The sequence below is a fragment of the Abrus precatorius genome, unplaced genomic scaffold (assembly GCF_003935025.1).
Source record: "Abrus precatorius isolate BTA unplaced genomic scaffold, Abrus_2018 Scaffold5, whole genome shotgun sequence".
NCBI classification, from domain to species: Eukaryota; Viridiplantae; Streptophyta; class Magnoliopsida; order Fabales; family Fabaceae; genus Abrus; species Abrus precatorius.
The window spans coordinates 1,945,855-1,967,462 of NW_020874395.1; the positions used below are offsets into that span (position 1 = coordinate 1,945,855).

The 21,608-nt window shown below is 34.3% G+C and overlaps 2 protein-coding genes across 3 annotated transcripts; both read left to right on the plus strand.

Annotated features, from left to right (window-relative positions):
- The first annotated feature begins 4,095 nt into the window (after window positions 1-4,095).
- LOC113867191 (cullin-3A-like) lies at window positions 4,096-8,731 on the plus strand. Of its 2 annotated transcripts, XM_027502309.1 has the most exons (3): window positions 4,137-4,548; window positions 6,140-6,434; window positions 6,561-8,731. In XM_027502309.1, exons 1-3 carry the CDS (start codon window positions 4,388-4,390, stop codon window positions 8,178-8,180), a joined length of 2,076 nt encoding a protein of 691 aa, XP_027358110.1. In that variant the 5' UTR covers window positions 4,137-4,387; the 3' UTR covers window positions 8,181-8,731. The 2 variants fall into 2 exon arrangements, with proteins under 2 accessions (XP_027358109.1, XP_027358110.1); XM_027502308.1 differs by having other exon boundaries at window positions 4,096-4,548; window positions 6,140-8,731.
- A 1,273-nt stretch (window positions 8,732-10,004) lies between these two features.
- On the plus strand, window positions 10,005-20,763 carry LOC113867358 (thyroid adenoma-associated protein homolog). Its single transcript, XM_027502637.1, has 5 exons — window positions 10,005-13,342; window positions 13,646-13,905; window positions 16,030-16,620; window positions 18,129-18,463; window positions 18,515-20,763. The coding sequence occupies exons 1-5, from the start codon at window positions 10,013-10,015 to the stop codon at window positions 20,557-20,559; spliced, it is 6,561 nt and encodes a 2,186-aa protein (XP_027358438.1). The 5' UTR covers window positions 10,005-10,012; the 3' UTR covers window positions 20,560-20,763.
- The last annotated feature ends 845 nt before the right edge of the window (window positions 20,764-21,608 follow it).

Here is a 21,608-nt window from a genome sequence, read left to right on the forward strand (position 1 = left end):
AAATTAACTACACTATAACATTAATGAAATATATAAATTATTATTGATACAATAAATTAAAACACATACTTATATATTATATATAAATTGATAAATTAACTAATAATTTAATTAAAATACGTGCAAGTTACAAAAATATATATTATTATATAATTTATTTATAATTATATTATTTATATTATTTGCTTCATGATCTGATTATATATATATATATATATAAATATATATTATAATAAGTTTTTTATTTTATTTTGTTATCATTTTTTTATAATTTTTTTCTTTCAAATAAAATATAATTCAGATTTAAGTAATTTTTATTAATTATAAAAAAAAATTATAACATAATATATTAATATAGTAATTAAATAATTAAATTAATAATAATAAAATTAAGAGTATAAAAAATATGTTAATATAATTTTATTATTTTATTTTTAAATTTTATTTCATTTAATTTTGATTATGTCTTATTCCTGTCAAAGACTTAACTATTCTTTAAATTGTTTAAATTTAATAAATGTAATAATTTATTGTTAAATAAATTTATTATTTAAAAAGTGTAATCATGTATAAATATTTTTAATTTTTAATAGAATATAATTTCTGTTTATTATAATTATAAATAAATAAAATTATAACATAATATATTAATTTGATAATAACAGAATTAAGAATATAAAAAATATATTATTAAATAACTTAATTATTTTAATATATTTTGACAACTCTATTTTTAAATTATTATATATATATATATATATATATATATATTTATATTTATACAAGCCGCTCTGTCAGACTTAATAGGCTTTATAAACAGCTCAGGCTTGACTTATTTACTTAAACAGACCTTTAAAAAAGCTTAAGCCTGGTTTGTTTATTAAAAAGGTTAGGCCAAGTCAGGCCTAAACCAGGCCAGGCCACAGGCCCCTCAGGCAGCCTGACCTATTTCCATCCTTAGTCACTACCATTCCCTCTTCCCCGAGGTATTTCTACCGTTCTCATCTTCCACACCCCCAATGTATTGCTGAACCATTCACAACACATTATAATAGTGCTAACACGCCCATTCACACATATTCCATTCACGCATGCAATGATCATGCCTACATACAGCACACAACTCACATTGCATTCAAATACATGGCACTAGGCTCATATTCAGTTCATCTTACACGGCACATAGCCAATATTCATTTAAATTACATGGCCCTCTGGCTCACATTTATTTACAATATTCATTCTATCATGTAACATCTGGCATACAATTCACATTCATCCATTTCGAGTAAACACACATAATATTCACATCTAACGGCACATGACCCTCATCACATTTCTCAATTAACTTTCATTCTCTACACGTTTTTTGCCTTCTAACTTAGCCACAACTCCATATTCAATCAATTACACATAAAAAGAGTAGGGTAAAGTCTTCCCTTACCTTGAATTGAAAACCCACACGCTAAATCTACCAAGAGGTGTTCCCCCTCACGGATTTCATCCTAAACACATGGAGAAACTCCATGAGAACTCAGGGAAACCGTAAAAACAAAGAAAGAGAATGAAAACGGAAAACCTAATCATTAAACTCATCTCCAAGCGTTCTTCACATGAATTCAATCTTCAATCAAGCTCCTGAACGACTTTGGAGGCAATGTAATCGGTGAGATAGGGTTTTGGGTCGAGAAGATTGAAAAGACTTGGGAAGGAATTTGAGAAATGAATCTCAAATCTCTAAACCCTTTTAAAACCCCTCAGATCGCGACACTCTCGCTACAGCGACGCCTTCTGTCGCCACAACGAAAATCTCAGACGAAACTGTACCCTGATTTCTACAGAATCTCGCTATAGCATGACCCTATCGCTACAGCGAGACTGCACCCAGAAATGCACTTCAAACTGTCGTTCTATCGCTACAGCGAGAAGGCGATGGTTTCAGTCCGTCCTTCTAGGACCCTCTCGCTACAGTGAGAACAACCAAAAATTACACCCTGCACTTAGCCTATTTTCAGTCCAACCAGTCCAATTCAATCAATCATACTTCCACACACACATATAAATAACAATAATTACTATTACAAAATTTGAGCGTTACATCCATTTTTATCCTTATGCTAAACTAACCAAAACATTCATTTCGTAAATTGGAATAATATCTTCTATGAAATTTACAAAAAAAAAATATATAATAGATAAGTTATGAAATAGTACACTTTAAATCAATGTCACCGTCTACAATATATACCTTTCTTTCTACGTCCTCTAATAAATCATAAATCCTAAGTGTAATTATCATGAGGCCCTCTTATAATCTCAATACTCACTTCTACAATTGAATTACTTTTGCACAATTGATAATATTACAAAGTAAGAAATTTTTAACGTCAGTCCACTTACTAAACAATGCTCTCTATTTTGATTACTCCAACTAAAATAATTTAGTTGGAATTTTGTTACATACGAAATAACATGGAATCTTTATTTCTTACTTTGATTTTTTTGTCTTTCAATATTTACATTTTAATCAAATTGTTTGGACACTTGTAATAAAAATTATTGGGATTAGTTTCTTTATTTACCAAAATAGGGTAATAACACCCTAACATATGTTTTTATCTCTAAAAACTTACTGTTATTGATGTTATTACATATCTCTTAGTATAGTTGCAAATAAATTATATACTAACCTATGGATTAAAATTAGATACTTCAATAAAAGACAAAGGTATTTTCATTAATGTCAATTAGTTTTGTTTAATGTTCATTGTTCCATGTGACACACAATTAATGATATAACTTTTCTTAAAAAATTGTACTTGGACACTACATGCAAGTAATAGTTGTACAGAAGATTAATTGTGTATTTGGACGAGAAATAAATCAAAGAAAAATAGAAAATTTAAAATAGATTAGAAATTAAACGTGTTGTTAAATTAAATTAAGATAAAAAAATATAAAAATAATTAAATTATATTATAAATGATTATGAAAAATTAAATTAAATTTTTTATTATATAATTATTATATAAAATTTTAAATAAATAAAATAAAAGGTAGTCTTGTCCTCGTACCTCCCAAATTGGGAAAAATTTACTTTTTAGATGAGTTTTATTGGTATCTCACTTTACTGTCTCTATCTTCCAAACTCACTTTTACTTAGTATTTTTCTTTCTTCAATTTTCAAAATATTTTTTTTAAATAAGGTCTAAATATATTAAAGATTGTGTTTTATAGACACTTAAAATATATTAAAATTTGTATTGTTAGCATTTATCCAAATGACTTATATAAGATATTTCTTTAAAAATTATATTTCTCACAAATAAGTTATTATCGAACACATGTTTAGTACACTAAACTTTTTAAGTATTATAATCATTTAATTTTGTTCTCCAGAAAATGCTAAATTACTATAGCAATTTTTGTTTTACTATTTGCTAAACTTTATTGTTATTTATAAAATTATACGTGAGATTTGTATAATTTCGTAACTTTTATTAAAATTTAAATAATAATAAAGAAAAATATATAATTATATAATTTCAAATGTGATATTAAAATGTAAATAAAATAAAAATAGTAACATAAACTTTTAAATATTTAAAGATAATAAAATATTACTAATAGATGGATTAATTGAAGTAAATTATTTTATTTTAATTTATAAAATTAAGTTTGAGTCTTGAAAATTATTAATGATAAAATTTTATTATTTCATTAATTTTAATACAAAAAATTGAATTTAATCATTTAAAAATATTAAATTTTATGAAAAATAATTATTTGTAAAATTTAAATTTGAATTCAATAATTTAAAAATAATATTTACCATACATTTACGAATAATAGTAAAATATTTATTATATGTTTATAACTTTAAAATAATAATTGTATTTTTTAATAAAAAATATTTTAAATAATTAAAGCTTAATTTTAAAAATAAAGATTAAAAAAAATCCTTAAACTAACTTTAAGAGTAAAATGTGGAGAGCATTAATTGAAGGGTGACTAAAGAGTGTAAGAGTTTTTGAATTGATAAAAAATGGTAAAAATAATTTAACATTAAGACAAAGTCCCATTCAGTCAATACATGTCAAAACCAAAACCATGTAAGGTTACTGCTCGCCACTCACTACCATTCCTTCCTTCATTCCCTTTTCCCCCATTTCACTTCTTCGTTTTCTTTTTCTCTCAATTCTGAACCCTAATTTCTTCATTTCATTCCCCAATTCCCCCTTCTCACTTGCTCCTCCCTCGCTTCCAGGGTTCCTCTTCCCCTCTCGATTTCTCCGAATTCGCTCTTCTCCGTTTCGTTCTGCTTATTTGTTTGAATTGAAGCTTTTCCATAGCTCTCTAGGGTTCGAATTTTGATTATTGTGTGAAGATGAGCTCGCAGAAGAAGAGAGCTTTCCAGATAGAAGCGTTCAAGCACCGCGTGGTGGTGGATCCCAAGTACGCTGAGAAGACGTGGAAGGTTCTAGAACATGCTATTCACGAGATATATAACCATAATGCCAGTGGTCTTAGCTTTGAAGAGCTTTACAGGTTGTTTCATTCGTTTGACTAACACTTCATCGATTTCAATATTTTAACCTTGTTCTAAATTGTGTAATATGTTATTTAATTCCTTGTGTTTTTATTAATACTACTGATAATTTATTAGTGTGAATTTGTTGTGTTTTGTGTGATTTGGTGCGTCGTTTTTCTTTTTTTGAAGTTAATACGTGCTCTCAGTTAATTATAGTGAAATGTACTTTTGTTGTATTTTGTGTGGATTAAGAATTGTTGACGGATTATGTAACTAAATGTTGTGTTTTGGTTATGTGGAGCTGTTTGTCTGCAAATTTTGAAGGGTGAATTTAGGGGTTTCACTAATTGTACGAGCTCTCCTTTGGTTACTTGTTTCAGTTGCCTACCTGGAATGAATCCTCTAATATTACTTTTTTCACGTAACGTGTGATGAGAGATAGACACCACGTGACGCGAAGCTGAATAGGGCCAAATTTTCATAGGACCCCACGGGTGTAGTGTTGTATGTGTCTATCTCTTATAGTTCTGTTGTGAAAAACTAACACGACCGGATTTGTTTTTACCATTTTTGTTTTATCTTTTCCCATTTGAGTCTTCACTGAAATTATATGTTGAATTCAATCCATTTTTTTGTGAAGCATGTATCACGTGTCTAAATATTTTGGTGTTATTTTTTATTGGCTTATTCTTTCCCTTCAGTTGCCACTTGCCAATGATGATTTTCAACAATTATCTTTTAAGGTCAATGATCTTTCATGATGTCGTCATAGAATTACTTTTCAGTTTGTGAATTTTTGAGGAGTTTGAAGGTTTTTACCCTTAACATCAAATGGAGTTTAAGCCTATTTAGAAGAGCTTATGAATAGTTTATAGAAGAAGTGTATGACTTATTTCAATAAGTTTCATGGTATAGCTTATTAGGATAAGTAAACAACTTATTCTAATAATTTTATGGTTAAACTTATGACATAAGCTATCATTTAAAAAGTGAATTAGCACCTAATTAAGCTGTGTATCCAAGCACACCCTTAATGTTAGTTATGTATCCTGGGCCATTCATATGTTACAATGTGTGAATGTTCTTGTGTACAAGTTACACTGGCTGCTTCAGGTTGTTTTATTTTTAGGATGTCATTTGCTCTTATCCTGTTTTGGTTGGCTTGGGGGTTGCAACTTGTAAATGTTAGCTGGAATTTTCTTATGGAACACATGATATTGAAGCATTCACTGTGATGCCATTTTGCTGTCTTAGATTATCACTAGCTTTTGTTTATTCTTATTCAGATGGCCAAGAAAATTAAGACTTTTCCTAGCTTAGTTCATGACATTTAGTGTGAAGAAAAAGATCATGTTTCTAAGATATCAGTCTGTCTTTTCTCAAATGATGTCACAGAACTTGCCATTTATTTATAATTTAACATAAATCAGGAGTTTCATATGGTTAATAATTCAATTTTGTGCAAAAGGCCTGTAGTTTAGTTTCTTTAAATTAACTAAACTGCCCAAGCTTACTTTATGAATAATAACTACTATAGATCCAGCTACTAATCTTCATGTCTGGATATATATTTCTGCAATTTCTGATCATCATGATCTGCCTATTCAGGAATGCTTATAATATGGTGTTACACAAATTTGGGGAGAAACTTTACTCTGGACTTGTGACAACCATGACTTCTCATCTTAGAGAAATTTCTCAATCAATTGAATCTGCTCAAGGAGAAATTTTCTTGGAAGAGCTCAACAGGAAGTGGGTAGATCATAACAAGGCTTTGCAAATGATCCGAGACATACTAATGTACATGGATCGAACTTTTATACCAAGCAACCATAAAACTCCTGTTCATGAGCTTGGATTGAATCTTTGGAGAGATGTTGTGATCCATTCCAGCAAAACCCAGGCTAGGCTTCTAGATACACTTCTTGACCTTGTTCTTAGAGAAAGGAATGGTGAAGTAATAAACAGAGGCTTGATGAGAAATATAATTAAGATGCTAATGGATTTGGGTTTGCTTGTTTACCAGCAGGACTTTGAGAAGCATTTTCTGGATGTTTCAGCAAATTTTTACCGTCTTGAGTCTCAGAAATTCATTGAATCTTGTGATTGTGGAGATTATCTGAAGAAAGCCGAGAGACGTTTAAATGAAGAAATGGAGAGAGTATCTCACTACTTGGATCCTAGAAGCGAGTCAAAGATAACTAATGTGGTGGAGAAAGAGATGATTGAAAGTCATATGAACACTCTAGTTCATATGGAGAACTCAGGCCTAGTTAATATGCTTGTGGATGACAAATATGAGGACTTGGGAAGAATGTATAACTTGTTTCGCAGGGTGCCTGCTGGGCTTTCAATTGTTAAAGAAGTCATGACTTCTTTTATACGGGATACTGGTAAGCAGCTAATCATGGATCCTGAAAGGTTGAAAGATCCTGTGGATTTTGTGCAACGTCTCTTGGATTTGAAGGATAAATATGATAGGGTTATTACTATGGCATTTAACAATGACAAGACATTTCAGAATGCCTTGAATTCCTCTTTTGAATATTTCATCAATTTGAATGCCCGGTCTCCGGAGTTCATTTCATTGTTTGTCGATGACAAACTTCGCAGAGAATTGAAAGGGGTTGGTGAGGAGGATGTGGAGGTTGTACTAGACAAAGTCATGATGCTTTTCCGGTATCTACAAGAGAAGGATGTGTTTGAAAAGTATTACAAGCAACACTTGGCAAAAAGGCTTCTTTCGGGGAAGACTATATCTGATGATGCTGAAAGAAGTTTGATTGTTAAGCTCAAAACAGAGTGTGGATATCAATTCACTTCTAAGTTAGAGGGTATGTTTACCGATATGAAGACTTCTTATGATACGATGCAGGGTTTCTATGCATGCCATGGTGCTGAATTGGGGGATAGCCCTACCCTATCTGTCCAGGTGCTTACAACAGGATCATGGCCAACTCAACCTAGTCCTCAGTGCAATCTTCCATCAGAAATCCTGAGTGTATGTGATAAGTTTCGGACTTATTATCTTGGCACCCACAATGGTAGGAGATTGTCCTGGCAAACTAATATGGGGACAGCTGATTTAAAAGCAATATTTGGTAAGGGGCAGAAGCATGAGCTGAATGTTTCCACTTACCAGATGTGTGTACTCATGCTTTTCAACAATGCTGATAAGTTGAGTTGTAAGGAGATAGAGCAGGCAACAGCAATACCCATGTCAGATTTGAGGAGGTGCCTTCAGTCTCTGGCCTGTGTCAAAGGAAAGAATGTTCTACAAAAAGTTCCAATGAGCAAGGACATAGCTGAGGATGATGCATTCTTAGTTAATGACAAATTCACAAGCAAATTCTTCAAGGTAAAGATAGGGACTGTTGTTGCACAGAGGGAGTCTGAACCCGAAAATCTAGAAACTCGGCAAAGAGTGGAAGAAGATAGAAAGCCACAGATTGAAGCAGCAATTGTGAGGATAATGAAATCTAGGCGAACTCTAGATCATAATAATATCGTTGCTGAGGTCACAAAGCAGCTACAGTCACGATTTTTGCCTAATCCTGTTGTTATTAAAAAACGGATTGAATCCCTTATAGAGCGTGAGTTTTTGGAGAGGGATAAAGTGGACAGAAAACTGTACCGCTATCTTGCTTGAACAGTATGTGCTTTTGTCTTTTGTCTTGCTCTGTCAAAATGCTTTTGGCATGGCACCTATGTGATTCTGTCTGTCATAAGTTGTGCTCATCCCAAATTGCAGAAAGTAGTGTATCTCTTCATTTCATACTCAACACAAACTTAGGCTTGTTAGATCGCTTGAATCAACTTCTTTTAGGCTGCAAAACTTAGAATATCATTTTTAGCTTCTTACTTTTCTCGACAACAATAAACCGAATATCCTTTTTAGCATATTTCTCTCAAAAGTAATATACTTTTCAATCATTTTGGATGTGGAATTATTTCATCAACCACACTGCCTGAGGAAGAAAATTCATACAAAGGGGAAGCTCTTTTAATTTGGAAACTGTAAAGAAATTATTCTGATTTGCTGTTTATTATAATGGAGCATGGGATATATGGGTGATTGGGTCACAGTATGCTTATTAGTGGGTTAGAGATTTGTTTGAAACCAAAATGATTTGAGATCTATGCAGGATCTCGTGTTGCCTACTGGCTGAGTGTGATATGTTTTCTTGAGTGTATTTGACATTTTTTGAGCTACACTCTTGAGTGTTTATTTTTTTTTTTTTTAGGTTTTCTTTCTCTCCAATCTGGTAATAGGTTTTTTTTCCCCTCTTTACGATTGGTTCTAACTCTATGTTTTGGGTTTTATTTTCTTTCTTAAAAAGGGAGGTTGTTAAATGAAATTTTAAGGGAAATAACTTTTTAAATAATGATACATTAAAAATCAACTTCTGAAAAAAGCTAAGTTATGCATTATTTTTTACTAGAAATTTTTTGGTGTACTGAGCATTTATTGTTAAGTTAAAATGCATTTTTTTGAATAAAAATGTATTTTACCTTATGGTGAAAAAATCAAAATTATTTTTTCTTGAAGTGTGTTTTAGTTTATAGGATATTTATCATCTTACGTAAAATTTATTTCACATGCTCATGTGTCATGTAATTTGTGAAGTTAGTTGATAAATTAGTTAATTTGATACTTTTGTCTAAAGATTTCTTTCACTCATTCTTTATATATATTTTTTAGACTTTTAATTCTATATTGTTAACATGTCTCGTAATTTGTTTTTTTTTCCCTTTTTATCAATTTTTTTTTAAACAAACAAATTTAAGATATATGATATAATTATTTTAAATTAAAATATTTTTATTATTGATAATAAATATTTTATTATAACTAAATTTATCATTAATCTTTTTAATGTGTCTAAAAATACATAATAAAAAAATAATAAATAGTCTAAAATCTATAATATTTAATATTATTGTGATTTATAATACATTAAATTTTGTATCTTTTATATTATATATCTTTACAATGTGTTTTTTTAAAAATTTGTAAACACATAATATAAAAACTATAATTTGTAGCATTGAAATAAATGTGAATTCATAGACATTCAAATGTAAATATTTAAAAACAAATATGCTATAAATTACATATTAAAAGAAATAGATTTATAATATATAATTTTTATATGTTAAATAAATTATAATAAATAAATAATAAATAATACATAACATGATAAAAATAATTTTTTAAAATAATCTTATTTAATTTCATTAAAATACTCTTATCTAAAAAATAACTCAATACTATATATAGAAAAAAAAAATAAAAAATAGAAGAGCTATGCTATAACATATGATATGAAAAGAAGAAACCAATAAATTACACCTCCATTTGTGACGCTGACCAAGGTCTGAGGGAGCGGCCGAAGCGAGATCCTGCGCGGCCTCCTCCCTTCCAAAATCTCTCTTGAAAACCCAAAAAACCAACTCTATCTGTCTCACATTTCAGCAAACATGTCGTCGGCGAAGTGGCGCGCCCTCCAGCACCGCCACCGCTACACCTACACCGCCGTGGTCTTCCCCCCTTCCTTCCTCGACTCCCTCGGCCAACTCCTCTCCCACCCCCTCCTCTCTCCCTTCCACTCTTCCCTCCTCCACCTCACTTCCCTCTCCTCCACCTTCTCCCAACTCTCCCACACCAAACACCTCTCTTCCACCTTCTCCCTGCTCTTCTCCCTCCCCGAACCTCCCTCCCAACCTCAGCTTCGTCTCGCTTCCTCCCTTTATCTCGAACTTCTCTTCCTCGATAACTCCCTTCCCTTACACCGAACCCTACTCTCTTCACTCGCCAAAACCCGCGCGTTTCATTCCACCGTCGCCGCTTCCTTCAAAACCCTCTGTCAAGACTACACGCGCAAGGGGAAGCCCTTTGCTGTGTCACGCGCCGCGCTCTCCGTTCTCGGCTTTCCCAAGCTCGGCTTCCTCGTTGACGTTGTTGAAGATTGCGCCGTTTTGGTGGCTTGTGATGCGGTTCACGGTTTAAACGGCGTCGTTTCGGAAACCGGTGAATTGGCTCGTCCTTCTCCTATTGTGATGGAACAGAGCCAGGAGGCGTTGTCTTGTTTGTATTACTTGCTTCAGAAGTTTCCTTCGAAGTTTGGTTCAGAGAACGGTGCGGGTTGTTCGAGTGTTATGGAAGGGGTTGTGATTGTCGTTTTGAGCGTTTTGAGTTCGTATGCATTTTCTAGGGATTGTTTTGTGGCTGCTGGTGTGGCTTTCTGTGCGGCTCTTCAGGTTTGTCTCAGTTTGGAAGAGCTTGGGCTGGTTTTGATTCGCGGCCTGTTTGATTTGAATTCGGGTGGTGATTGTTGTGATAGTGAGTTTAGGAATGCAATTCGGAAGGTTCCTTGTGAAGGGGATGTGTATGAAGGGATATGTGGTCTTTCTGTGTTGAGTAGGCTTTGTCTTATTAGAGGGATTCTTACTGCGGTTTCTAGAGACTTGTTGAACACTCGTTTTGGTGATGTTAACGGCTGTGATGTTCCAAGAGTCGGTGGAAGTATGAGTTTTAAGACTGTGTTGTATGATGGGATTTTGCCTGAGCTGTGCAAGTACTGTGAAAATCCTGTTGATGGCCATTTCAATTTTCATGCGTTGACTGTGATGCAAATTTGTTTGCAGCAGATAAAGACGTCGTTATTGTCAAATCTGACTGATACGTCAGGAGGATATGATCCTCTTCCTGAGGAAATGGGAATGCGGATACTTAGGATTATTTGGAATAACTTGGAGGATCCATTGAGTCAGACGGTGAAACAAGTTCACCTCATTTTTGATCTTTTCTTGGATATTCAGTCTTCTCTCTGTTGGTCAGAGGGTGGTGAGAAAATAAACAAGTTTTTACAGAAGATTGGGTTGGATCTACTTTCCCTGGGGTCACGATGTAAGGGGAGATATGTTCCTCTAGCGTTGCTGACCAAGAGGTTGGGAGCAAAAAAAATGTTAGATATGAGGCCAGACCTGTTATTTGAGACAATACAGGCATATGTTGATGACGATGTCTGCTGTGCAGCCACATCATTTCTAAAGTGCTTCCTTGAGTATTTGCGTGATGAGTGCTGGGAGACTGATGGAATTGAAGGTGGGTACTCTCTGTACAGACGGCATTGTCTTCCCCCAATTCTGTATGGGCTAGCTTCTGGATTCTCAAAACTTCGCACTAATTTAAATACTTATGCTCTTCCAGTTTTACTGGAAATTGATGTGGATAGTATATTTCCCATGCTTAGTTTCATTTCAGTTGGGCCAAATGGGGATGAAAATGGACTGCATTATCCAGAACTTGTTAATGCAAACATGGAGGTGAATCTTGAACAGAGAATTGCAATTCTAGTTTCATTGCTAAAAGTATCTCGGTCACTTGCTTTGGTTGAAGGAGACATTGATTGGTCTGAAAATCCTTCAGCAAATGGAAAAGAGCCTGGTCTGGGAATAGAAAGCCATGCTCTTGTTTGCATAAAGGGAATAAATGTTAAGATCTGTGTTCAGTGGCTAGTAAATGCATTGACTCATGTGGACGAGTCACTACGTGTAGATGCTGCTGAGTCTCTTTTCTTAAACCCCAAGACATCTAGTCTGCCTTCTCATTTAGAGCTCACTCTAATGAAGGAAGCCGTGCCTCTGAATATGAGATGTTGCTCCTCAGCTTTCCAGATGAAGTGGTGCAGCTTGTTCCGTAAGTTCTTTTCTAGGGTTCGAACAGCCCTGGAGAGACAATTCAAGCAAGGAAGCTGGAACCCTCTCGAGAATAATAAAGGTAATGAAGTGTATCATTCAAAAGGGAATAGTGAATTGACAATTGAAAGGGCAGATGATCTTTTTCATTTTATGAGGTGGTTGAGTGGCTTTTTATTTTTTTCATGCTATCCTTCTGCTCCTTACAAAAGAAAAATAATGGCAATGGGTCTCATCTTGATTATGATAAATGTGTGGTCTATTAAGTCATCAAGTAGTGAGGAGTTTAATAGTTCTTTATCAGGAAATAATCTCTATCCTTACAGTAAGGGAATGACTTCATCTGATTCAACTCTATTGTTAGTTGGTTCAATTATTGATAGTTGGGACAGGTTGAGAGAGAGTTCATTTCACATATTACTCCATTTTCCAACCCCACTACCTGGTATTTCAAGTGAAGACACGCTAAAGAAGCTAATTGCTTCAGCTATGAAATTAGTTTGCAGTCCACGTGTAAGGGAAAGTGATGCTGGAGCTCTAACTTTACGGCTTATATTTAGAAAGTATGTTTTGGAGCTAGGTTGGTTGATTGAAGATTCTTTCAATGCTGTTCATTTAAGCTCAAAGTCTGAATTGGTAAATGAAGCTTATCAGTCTAGGAAATTCAGGAATCCTGTGATACTGTATTTGAAATCGATGATTGATTGGTTGGATGCTGCTGTGAGAGATGGAGAACAAGATCTTTCTAAAGCATGCAAGAACAGCTTTGTCCATGGTGTCTTACTTGCTTTACGTTATACTTTTGAGGAATTAGATTGGAATTCTGTTGTCATATCTTCTGGCATCTCAGAGCTGAGGTATTTGTTGGGAAGACTTTTAGAGCTTGTAGTGAGGATAACTTCATTGGCACTATGGGTGGTTTCTGCTGATGCTTGGTGTCTGCCTGAAGACATGGATGAGATGCTTGATGAGGATAATCTTTTGCTGGAGATACCTGATCATGAGCATATACCTTCATCTGAATATGAGAATAATAATTCAAAGCCTTCCCATGATGTCAGATCATCAGAGCAGATTGTCATGGTTGGTTGCTGGCTGGCTATGAAAGAGGTACTTAACTGAAACAATGTGTAAGAACTGTTAATTGTATTGGACTATAGTACAGTATTAAGCTTAGCTTTTTGAAAGGGGAAAACAGAAAGAATATATATGATTAATTATTTCTTTGATGATAATAATATTTTCCTTAAACTTGCTTATATTTATAAAAATGATACCAAGAAGAGATAATTACAATTATAGCTTATTGTTTGTTTATATCAAAAATTGAGTAAAAGTTGTTCAGAGTGTGATGTATAAGTGTGGATTTTCCCCCTAGTTGCTATTGTTTTTTCACTGTGTTTTCTTCTTCAGGTGAGCCTTCTTTTGGGTACTATTATAAGAAAGGTACCATTGCCAAGTAATGCTTCTTCAGATTTATCTGAGTTAGATGGGCCTTCTGTTGACACTGCTGGCTTCTCATCAGACTCTGTGCTTGATTTGGAACAACTTGAAACAATTGGGAATCACTTTTTAGAAGTCCTCTTGAAGATGAAGCATAATGGTGCAATTGATAAGACAAGGGCTGGGTTCACTGCTCTTTGCAATCGTTTACTTTGCTCAAATGACCTGAAGTATGAATTTTGTTAATTTTTTTTTCTATGCAATGCTTTATTGATTTTACATGTTAAGATAGTTTTTTATTGTTGAAATTATTGGGTGTAGTAGGATGAAGAGAGAGGAAAGGAATGCTCACTAAGAAGATTATGTAGATGTAGTGTGTAGTTATGTGATACAAATATACAATTACAAATTCAAAGCACTTACCCAGATGTAGCTGTGGGTGTGCCAGAAAATTCCAGGCTTCGCTGGAATGATGCTGGCAAGCTGTGGCACATAGGGTCAGATGTCAGAGTTCAAAACAGAGGTCAAGTTTTTGGTGTGAATGATTGAGGAAGAAGGGTTTCCAACCCTAAATTGTGTGAGAATTTAATTAATGATTGGAATTTGGAATTGGAAAATTTGTGGTGGTGTTAAAGATGGTTTTAACCTTGTTCATTGCAGCAATCTCAACTTTGCAGCCCAAAAGCACGACAAGAATGAACACCAGTAGTGGCCACCTGGCACGATGTAATGCTGTGTTATTACGTGCTATTGACTGCCTTGACTTGTACCATACTCCTAATCCTAATCAAATAAACTAACGAAACAAATCAGGAAACTTGAAGTAAATATTAGTATGGTTCTCTATGTTTGTGGTAATGTGCAATCTATGTTGCACTTTGCTGCAGTTGGAGTGTAACTCTTGTACAAAGAAGATTTCATTGGATCCACTCTTGACTGCATGCTAAGTCTAAGTTGTCGAAGTTTCCATGCTTGTGCTTTCAAAAGTGTTGTCAAATAGCAACTATTGTATTGCATTTTTGCGGAGCAGATTTTGAACTTGCCGCCATACAATGGTTATTGTGTTGCGTGTTTTGCCATTTCCAAAATGGTGGACGCAATTCATGTGGCGGATACTGTATATGAAGTGGAAATAGTGGATTGGATAGTTTTAGGGTTGTTTTTGTTTTTTTTTTTTTTTTAAATAAAGGAATAGTCACTACTTACTCCAGTGACTAATTTTGAAGAGGAACAGTCTCTCTGCCCTCCATTCACCTTCTATGTCTGCTGAAACGAAAAACAGAGCATAACATGAGCACAATATAGGCAATCATTTCTTACCACCCACTCAGTGCATGTCCTCTGCGTGTTATCTCTGGCAACCACTGTTGCTTTCAGTTAGTCTCTGGTGAGTACTGTTGTCTCCGGCTAGTTTCTCTTTCCTCATTAAGCTCCTCTGTTTAGAAAAACGAAAATAGAGTACAACATAGACACTTTTTTCTCATCACCTATGCAGTGCACCTCCTCCAGCAATCATTTCCAGCAACCACTGTTGCCTCCAGCCAGTCCCCAAGAAGCACTGTTGTCTCCTGCGAGTCATGTACTGCAGTTTTCTGCTGTTTTTTTTCCCCTTCTTTATTCTCCTCTTTGATCTTTCTCAGTTTCACTTCTCCCTTTTTTTTGTTACCTTTTGTTTCTTTCTTCATGTGTATCATCTTCGGACCTTCACTTTTATTTTTTAACACTCATCTCTCTTTTCCTCCTCTATTTCAACTTTATCCTCTTCAAGTTGAACTTTTGACTTGAGTAAATCCTATGTCACCTTTTTTATATAGCTTTTTTTTAATGTAGCTTATTTTATTCATATACTGCTTAATTTTTTATACATGTAACTTGCATATTTTAACCGTCATGTGATGTTTGCTATTTGCCCACCACACTATCCGCTGTATGACATTGCTGTATTTTGGTTTTTCACGATTTTCTGCAATCTGCTATTGACAATGCTATTTCAAATAGTAATTACTCAAGTAGGTGGTTTTCATTGCTTTTTTAGTATCTTTGCTTTGCTGATAAATATTAAAGCAATTAGGTTTTTAGATTCCAGTTTTCTTTGCTTATACCATACAATAAAAACTCTAATGCAAATGTATGTGATAAATGTGTTGTAAAAGTCTTATTTACGATCTTGTCAGACAATGCATTTGCAGCTGTAATGAAGATTCTTGACCTATGTCATGTACCCTCATATACATAATGAAAAGAGAATTATGTTTGTCTGACTTAAAATAAGGAAGGATATGTCATTATGATCAAATCATCATACCAGAAGTCTTTTGTTTTGCCACTTCTTAGTTGTGTATCTTCATTTTCAGACTTCATAGATTGACAGAGTCCTGGATGGAACAACTTATGCAAAGAACTGTCGCAAAAGGACAGGTAGTGGATGACTTGCTGAGAAGAAGTGCTGGAATACCTGCTGCATTTACTGCGCTGTTTCTCTCAGAGCCAGAAGGCACCCCAAAAAAGCTCCTCCCATGGGCACTGAGATGGCTTATAGATGTTGGTAATGGGTCTATGCTGCATCAGATTGAGAGCAATAGCTTGAATGGTGAGCCATGCAAGTCAAATGATTCAACTGAAGAAAATAATTTTACACAGACAGCTGAAAGAAATGCGCGACAGATGTTGTCAAAGATCAGAGATGAGGGTGTCATTCCTACAGTACATGCATTTAATGTTCTAAGAGCTGCATTCAATGACTCTAACTTGGGTACTGATACATCTGGTTTCTCTGCTGAAGCTTTGATTTTGTCTATTCGCTCTTTTTCTTCTCCATACTGGGAGATCAGAAACAGTGCTTGTCTGGCTTACACTGCTTTGGTTCGTCGTATGATTGGATTCCTCAATGTTCATAAGCGGGAATCAGCAAGGCGAGCACTAACTGGGCTTGAGTTTTTCCATAGGTATGTTTTGACCATTGGATCTGATTACTTTAGCTCTCCTTTATTATTGGAAACATTCTGTCTGATAAGGACATGTTCATATTTTTAATCTGAGAAATTTATTGGTAAAATTTTTTTCGTTGTTCCATGTAAGTATCCCTGGAGCTTTGATGGTCTTCAAATTTTGGTACTGCTTGCCATACCCACGAATAATGTTTTGAGGTAGATACTTGTGATTATAAACCTGTCTATCTGTTGACTATGAATGTTGGAAGCATTTATTGGACACATTCTAATTTCTAAAGAAGCCCAATATGCCAACTAATTCTACTTTTGTGCTCTGAATCATATATATTATGATGGAGAAATGCTAGTAACACACGCATTTTGACACATTTATTATTATTGGGTGGTCCTACTAAATAACTTGGGTCCGCTCTGTGTTTAGTGAGACTTAACATGAAATTCACCCAATTATTGGGATGCCCAAAAGGGTGTATTGAAAAGTATGTTGCTAACATTTCCTTACAATGATATCAAATTAAAATTTAAACATAAGAGGAATGAAAATTGGAATAAGATAGTTATTTAAAAATATATAAAAGAGGGTGTATCAAATTACAATAATATAGTACTAATTAATGGATTGGAGTAATATAAATTATATATTTTGCTATAAGAGAGTTAGTTTATTTATTCAGCATCTATAACATTCATTAGAAAAAACATTTGAATACCAAGTTTACATAATTTTTCTAATAATTGTCTTAATATGTCAAAATAACAATTTCATTTGATGATTGATAACTCATAAGTCATAAATTTAATTATTTGTTAGTCATTAATTCTTTCTAAAAATGCGTATATCTACTCTGTTAAGCACCAATCAAAGTTTGAATTTTAATATTATGTACTGGTATAACCATAGAGAATATATTCAATTAAGAAGGTTGATATTGAAATCACCAATGGAAGAAAATAAATGGCAGAAAACTTGATTGTATGGAATCAGGTTTTATTCCTTCAAAATCTTATGATCAAGCACATATTATAAGTAAATACACTGAGAAAATAATGAATTTGGGTGAAGGTTGTTGGTAAAAATACATCCTAATATTTTGAGTATAATTCATACATTGATCTGCTTTTGGAAATATTTTCCCGAAATCCTGGGTTATATGCAGCCTATGGCCTTAAGTTTATGTTTACTTTCAATAGTTATATATAGCAGTCTGTTATGAGACTATGGCACAGTTTGGGTGAGCTTGTTGATAAGTTCTTGTAAGAGAAGAAAAACAATATAAAAAGATGAATAAAGTTCATTCCATAAGTTAAAATTAACTTATACTTTTCTATTTTTTAGAAGCTACTCTTATTTACCTTTTCTAAAACTTGAAGAGATGAGTCATTTTTATATTATTTTTGTTTTCTTAAGGACTTATCCACAAACTCACCTAAACAGGGCCTATGTCAGAGATAATGCAAATAGTTAACAACTATTGACTTCTTTATATTCTTTTTGGACCCAGGTATCCGTCACTGCATTCATTTTTATTCAAGGAACTAGAAGTCGCAACAGAGTTTCTGGGTTGTGCATCTTCAGGAGACTTGGAATCCATCCGGGGAAATAATCTCCATCCTAGCTTGTACCCTATTCTAATTCTTTTATCTAGGCTCAGGCCTTCATCAATTGCTGGTGAGACAGGAGATGAGCTAGACCCTTTCCTTTTCATGCCATGGATTAGGAGGTGCTCAACCCAAAGTAATTTAAGAGTTCGTGTTCTTGCATCTAGAGCTCTAACAAGTCTGGTATCAAATGAGAAATTGTCATCAGTCCTTCTCAATATTGCATCTGACTTGCCCTGTGTTGATAAACTGGGCAAATCAACAAATTTTCCAGTGGTTGCATGTACAGCACATGGTTCTTACAGTATCTCCTTCAACTTTATTCATGGAATTCTCTTGCAGTTAACTTCTCTGCTAGATGTAAATTGTCGAAATCTTGCTGATAACTCTAAGAAAGACCATATCCTTGGTGAGCTTATCCAAATTCTTGTACTCCGATCATGGATTGCCAAGCCTACTCATTGCCCGTGCCCTATCCTCAATGAAACATTCTTAAGAGTTCTGGATCAGATGCTTAATATTGCAAGAAGATGCCAGATCACCAAACATTTCTATTCCATTCGCAACCTGCTTTTGGAGTTGTCAACAGAATGCTTGGATTTAGAATCATACGGCCTGCCATATTATGATCCAACTGTTGCTGAACTTCGTGAGCAAGCAGCCATTTCCTATTTTGGATGTTTTTTCCAAGCATCCAAGGATGAGGAAGAGATAATCCATTTGCCACCGAGACATTCTCTTCCAAGTTCAGAATCATTGCGTGAAAATGAAATGGCAAATGCATCTGTTGGTCTTTTGGATAGGTTGATTCGCTGCTTATCAGACTCATTATATGAAGTTCGATATGCAACACTGAAGTGGTTGCTGAAGTTCCTGAAAGTGGCTGAACCTTGTGATAAGCTCTACGATCTTTCCAGTAATGACATCAGGGCTGTTCAACTCTGGGCAAAAGCTAACCTAAATGGAACCTTGGTGAAGATTTTGGCATCAGAGAGGAACTACAGATGTACATATTACATTCTTAGGATCCTTGTAGCTTGGAATTTGCAGCAATTTGAAAACACTAGCTGTGACAAGTGCACTGGTAAAAATAGTTCTGTTGGTGAAATGGACTTCAACTCTGTGTTGCAATTTTGGAATGAATTGGTTTCGTTGTACAAGCAAACAAGACATGCAAAAACCCGAGAAACCCTTGTTCACTGTCTTGGAGTATGCATTAAGAGAATTACAATGTTGTTTGCTAGTTCTATCCTATCCAATGAAGGAATGGAACTTACAGCATGTGGTGGAATTAATCAGGAAATGTTGAGTTGGTTATTTGACTGCATTGTTTTTTTCTGTAACATGATTAAACGATGTAGTTCACCATCTGAACCGACAAGTATGCGTCAGGCAGCAGCTGAATCTTTGATAGCATCTGGTTTGCTTGAGCAGGCTAGGCTCCTGGGCTCGGTTGTTTTGAATAACCACATTCCCTTCGGCATTTCATCTTGTTTTGTGAAAGAAGAAGCTGTGAATTTGTATGCTCATCATGTACTAGATGCATGGTTCACAGGCATCAAGCTTTTGGAAGATGAAGATGACTTGGTTAGATTGAGGCTTTCTTCTGATGTTCAGAAGTGTTTTACTACAGAAAGAACTAGAAGCAACCTTACTCCTGGATTGGTTCCAATCCAAGTAGATAGAGTGATAAGATTTTGCTTTGACCATCTCTCTTCCATTTTTGGTCACTGGATCGATTACTTCAATTATCTTTGTCAGTGGGTATTATGTGCCGAAAGCTATGTAGCACCCCGAGGAGATCTTGTGAGACGGGTTTTTGACAAGGAAATTGACAATCATTATGAAGAGAAGCTGTTGATCAGCCAAATTTGTTGCTCCAATATGGAAAAGCTACCTATTTTGAAGTTCTGGGCTGACAAAGATGAATTCAGGAGCTATTTACATGGATGGAGAAATAGATTTTCCCATCAGTTGGTGTCATATGCTCAAGACCATATAGGGAAAGAGGAAGGAAATGAGTGGATCGGAGGCGTAGGTAACCATAAAGATGCATTTTTACCCTTATATGCAAATTTACTCGGTTTCTATGCTCTTTCAAACTGCATTTTTCTTGTATCTGGCAACAATGATGCCAAACTACTTCTATCAGATGTAGTTGTGCTTGGAAGAGCTATCAATCCATTTCTTAGAAACCCTTTAATTTCTAACCTGTATAATTTAGTCCTAAAATCACACGAGAAAATGGCCGGTGATGTTGCTAATGGCAAGTTACCGGAGATGGGAAATTACTTTCTCTGGGATAGTTTTCATCCTTATTTTCTTCTTGGCTAGAATTTGTATACTATTTGTAGTTTCACTTTGGAGCCGTTTATGGGAGGCTTAGGCAAATTTTGGAATTGCTATACAATTTTCCCCCGTGATGATTGTGCAGAGTAGTTGTAAACTAGAAAGTAATTTTGTAACAGAATACTTTGTCTTTGAGATTTTTCTTCAGGCTATTGGCAGTGTTTAGCAACTTATTGTCTTGCTAGTTTCCATGACCAAATCAACGCAAATAAAATGTTGCGTTTTGGTTCGTCGATTCATTGATTAATATATTTCTTCACCCTCTGAAATTATGTTTAAAACTGTTTTTAAGACCGGTTCAATTCCCATCCCCGATTGTGTTAAAGCGAGTATCAACTTAGTTGCTCAATGCAAGTGAAGACCTATTCATGTTAATCTTTCATTGACCCATCCAACAGTGGATCCATTGAATATAACTGTCCCTTGTGTTCCTTTCCGGAATGTTTGTAATTGCTATTTGTTAGGAGCTCAGCTATATCTTCCTTAAAGCTCTATTTGTATTCATGATATCAACATTTTGTCCAAATCATGCTGATCATTCGTACGCAATTGTTGGTCCAGTTGGCTAAGGGTTAGCTGGGTTGAGTAATGGTTGGGCCTTAAATATATGGGCTTAGGGACAGCTGTGTCTGATCCAGTTCGAAATTCAAATATTGGGCCGAGATAAATGTTCACACGTTTGTCCTAACATACATGAAAATAATGACTGACCCATTCAATTATTGTCAATCCGCTTAGATTAGAGATTCTTTATTTATCCTTTTTACACATCATAACCTTAAATCCATCTCAAAGCAATACTCATTCGTCATGATCTTCAATGTTTTACAGTGAACCCCAAGTGTGAAACACTTTAAAATCTAATTTCTCTAAGCGCTGACATAAATGAATATTATGCTTGTTAATAAAATAATAATAAAAGCTAAATAGCATGATAAAATCGTGAATCTTGTATGAAGGATTTTGGTTAGCAATTTCTATTTTTACTTTTTTACTTCATTGTGTAATGACATGTATTTGTTTTTCATAAAGCA

Bases quoted from the DNA above. Each gene is read 5' to 3' on its own strand.
- LOC113867191 (XM_027502308.1), top strand. From the start codon at position 4,388: ATGAGCTCGCAGAAGAAGAGAGCTTTCCAGATAGAAGCGTTCAAGCAC. The intron at 4,549-6,139 runs GTTGTTTCATTC...CTGCCTATTCAG, and splicing joins AGCTTTGAAGAGCTTTACAG to GAATGCTTATAATATGGTGT.
- LOC113867358 (XM_027502637.1), top strand. From the start codon at position 10,013: ATGTCGTCGGCGAAGTGGCGCGCCCTCCAGCACCGCCACCGCTACACC. The intron at 13,343-13,645 runs GTACTTAACTGA...TTTCTTCTTCAG, and splicing joins GCTGGCTGGCTATGAAAGAG to GTGAGCCTTCTTTTGGGTAC. The intron at 13,906-16,029 runs GTATGAATTTTG...CTTCATTTTCAG, and splicing joins CTTTGCTCAAATGACCTGAA to ACTTCATAGATTGACAGAGT.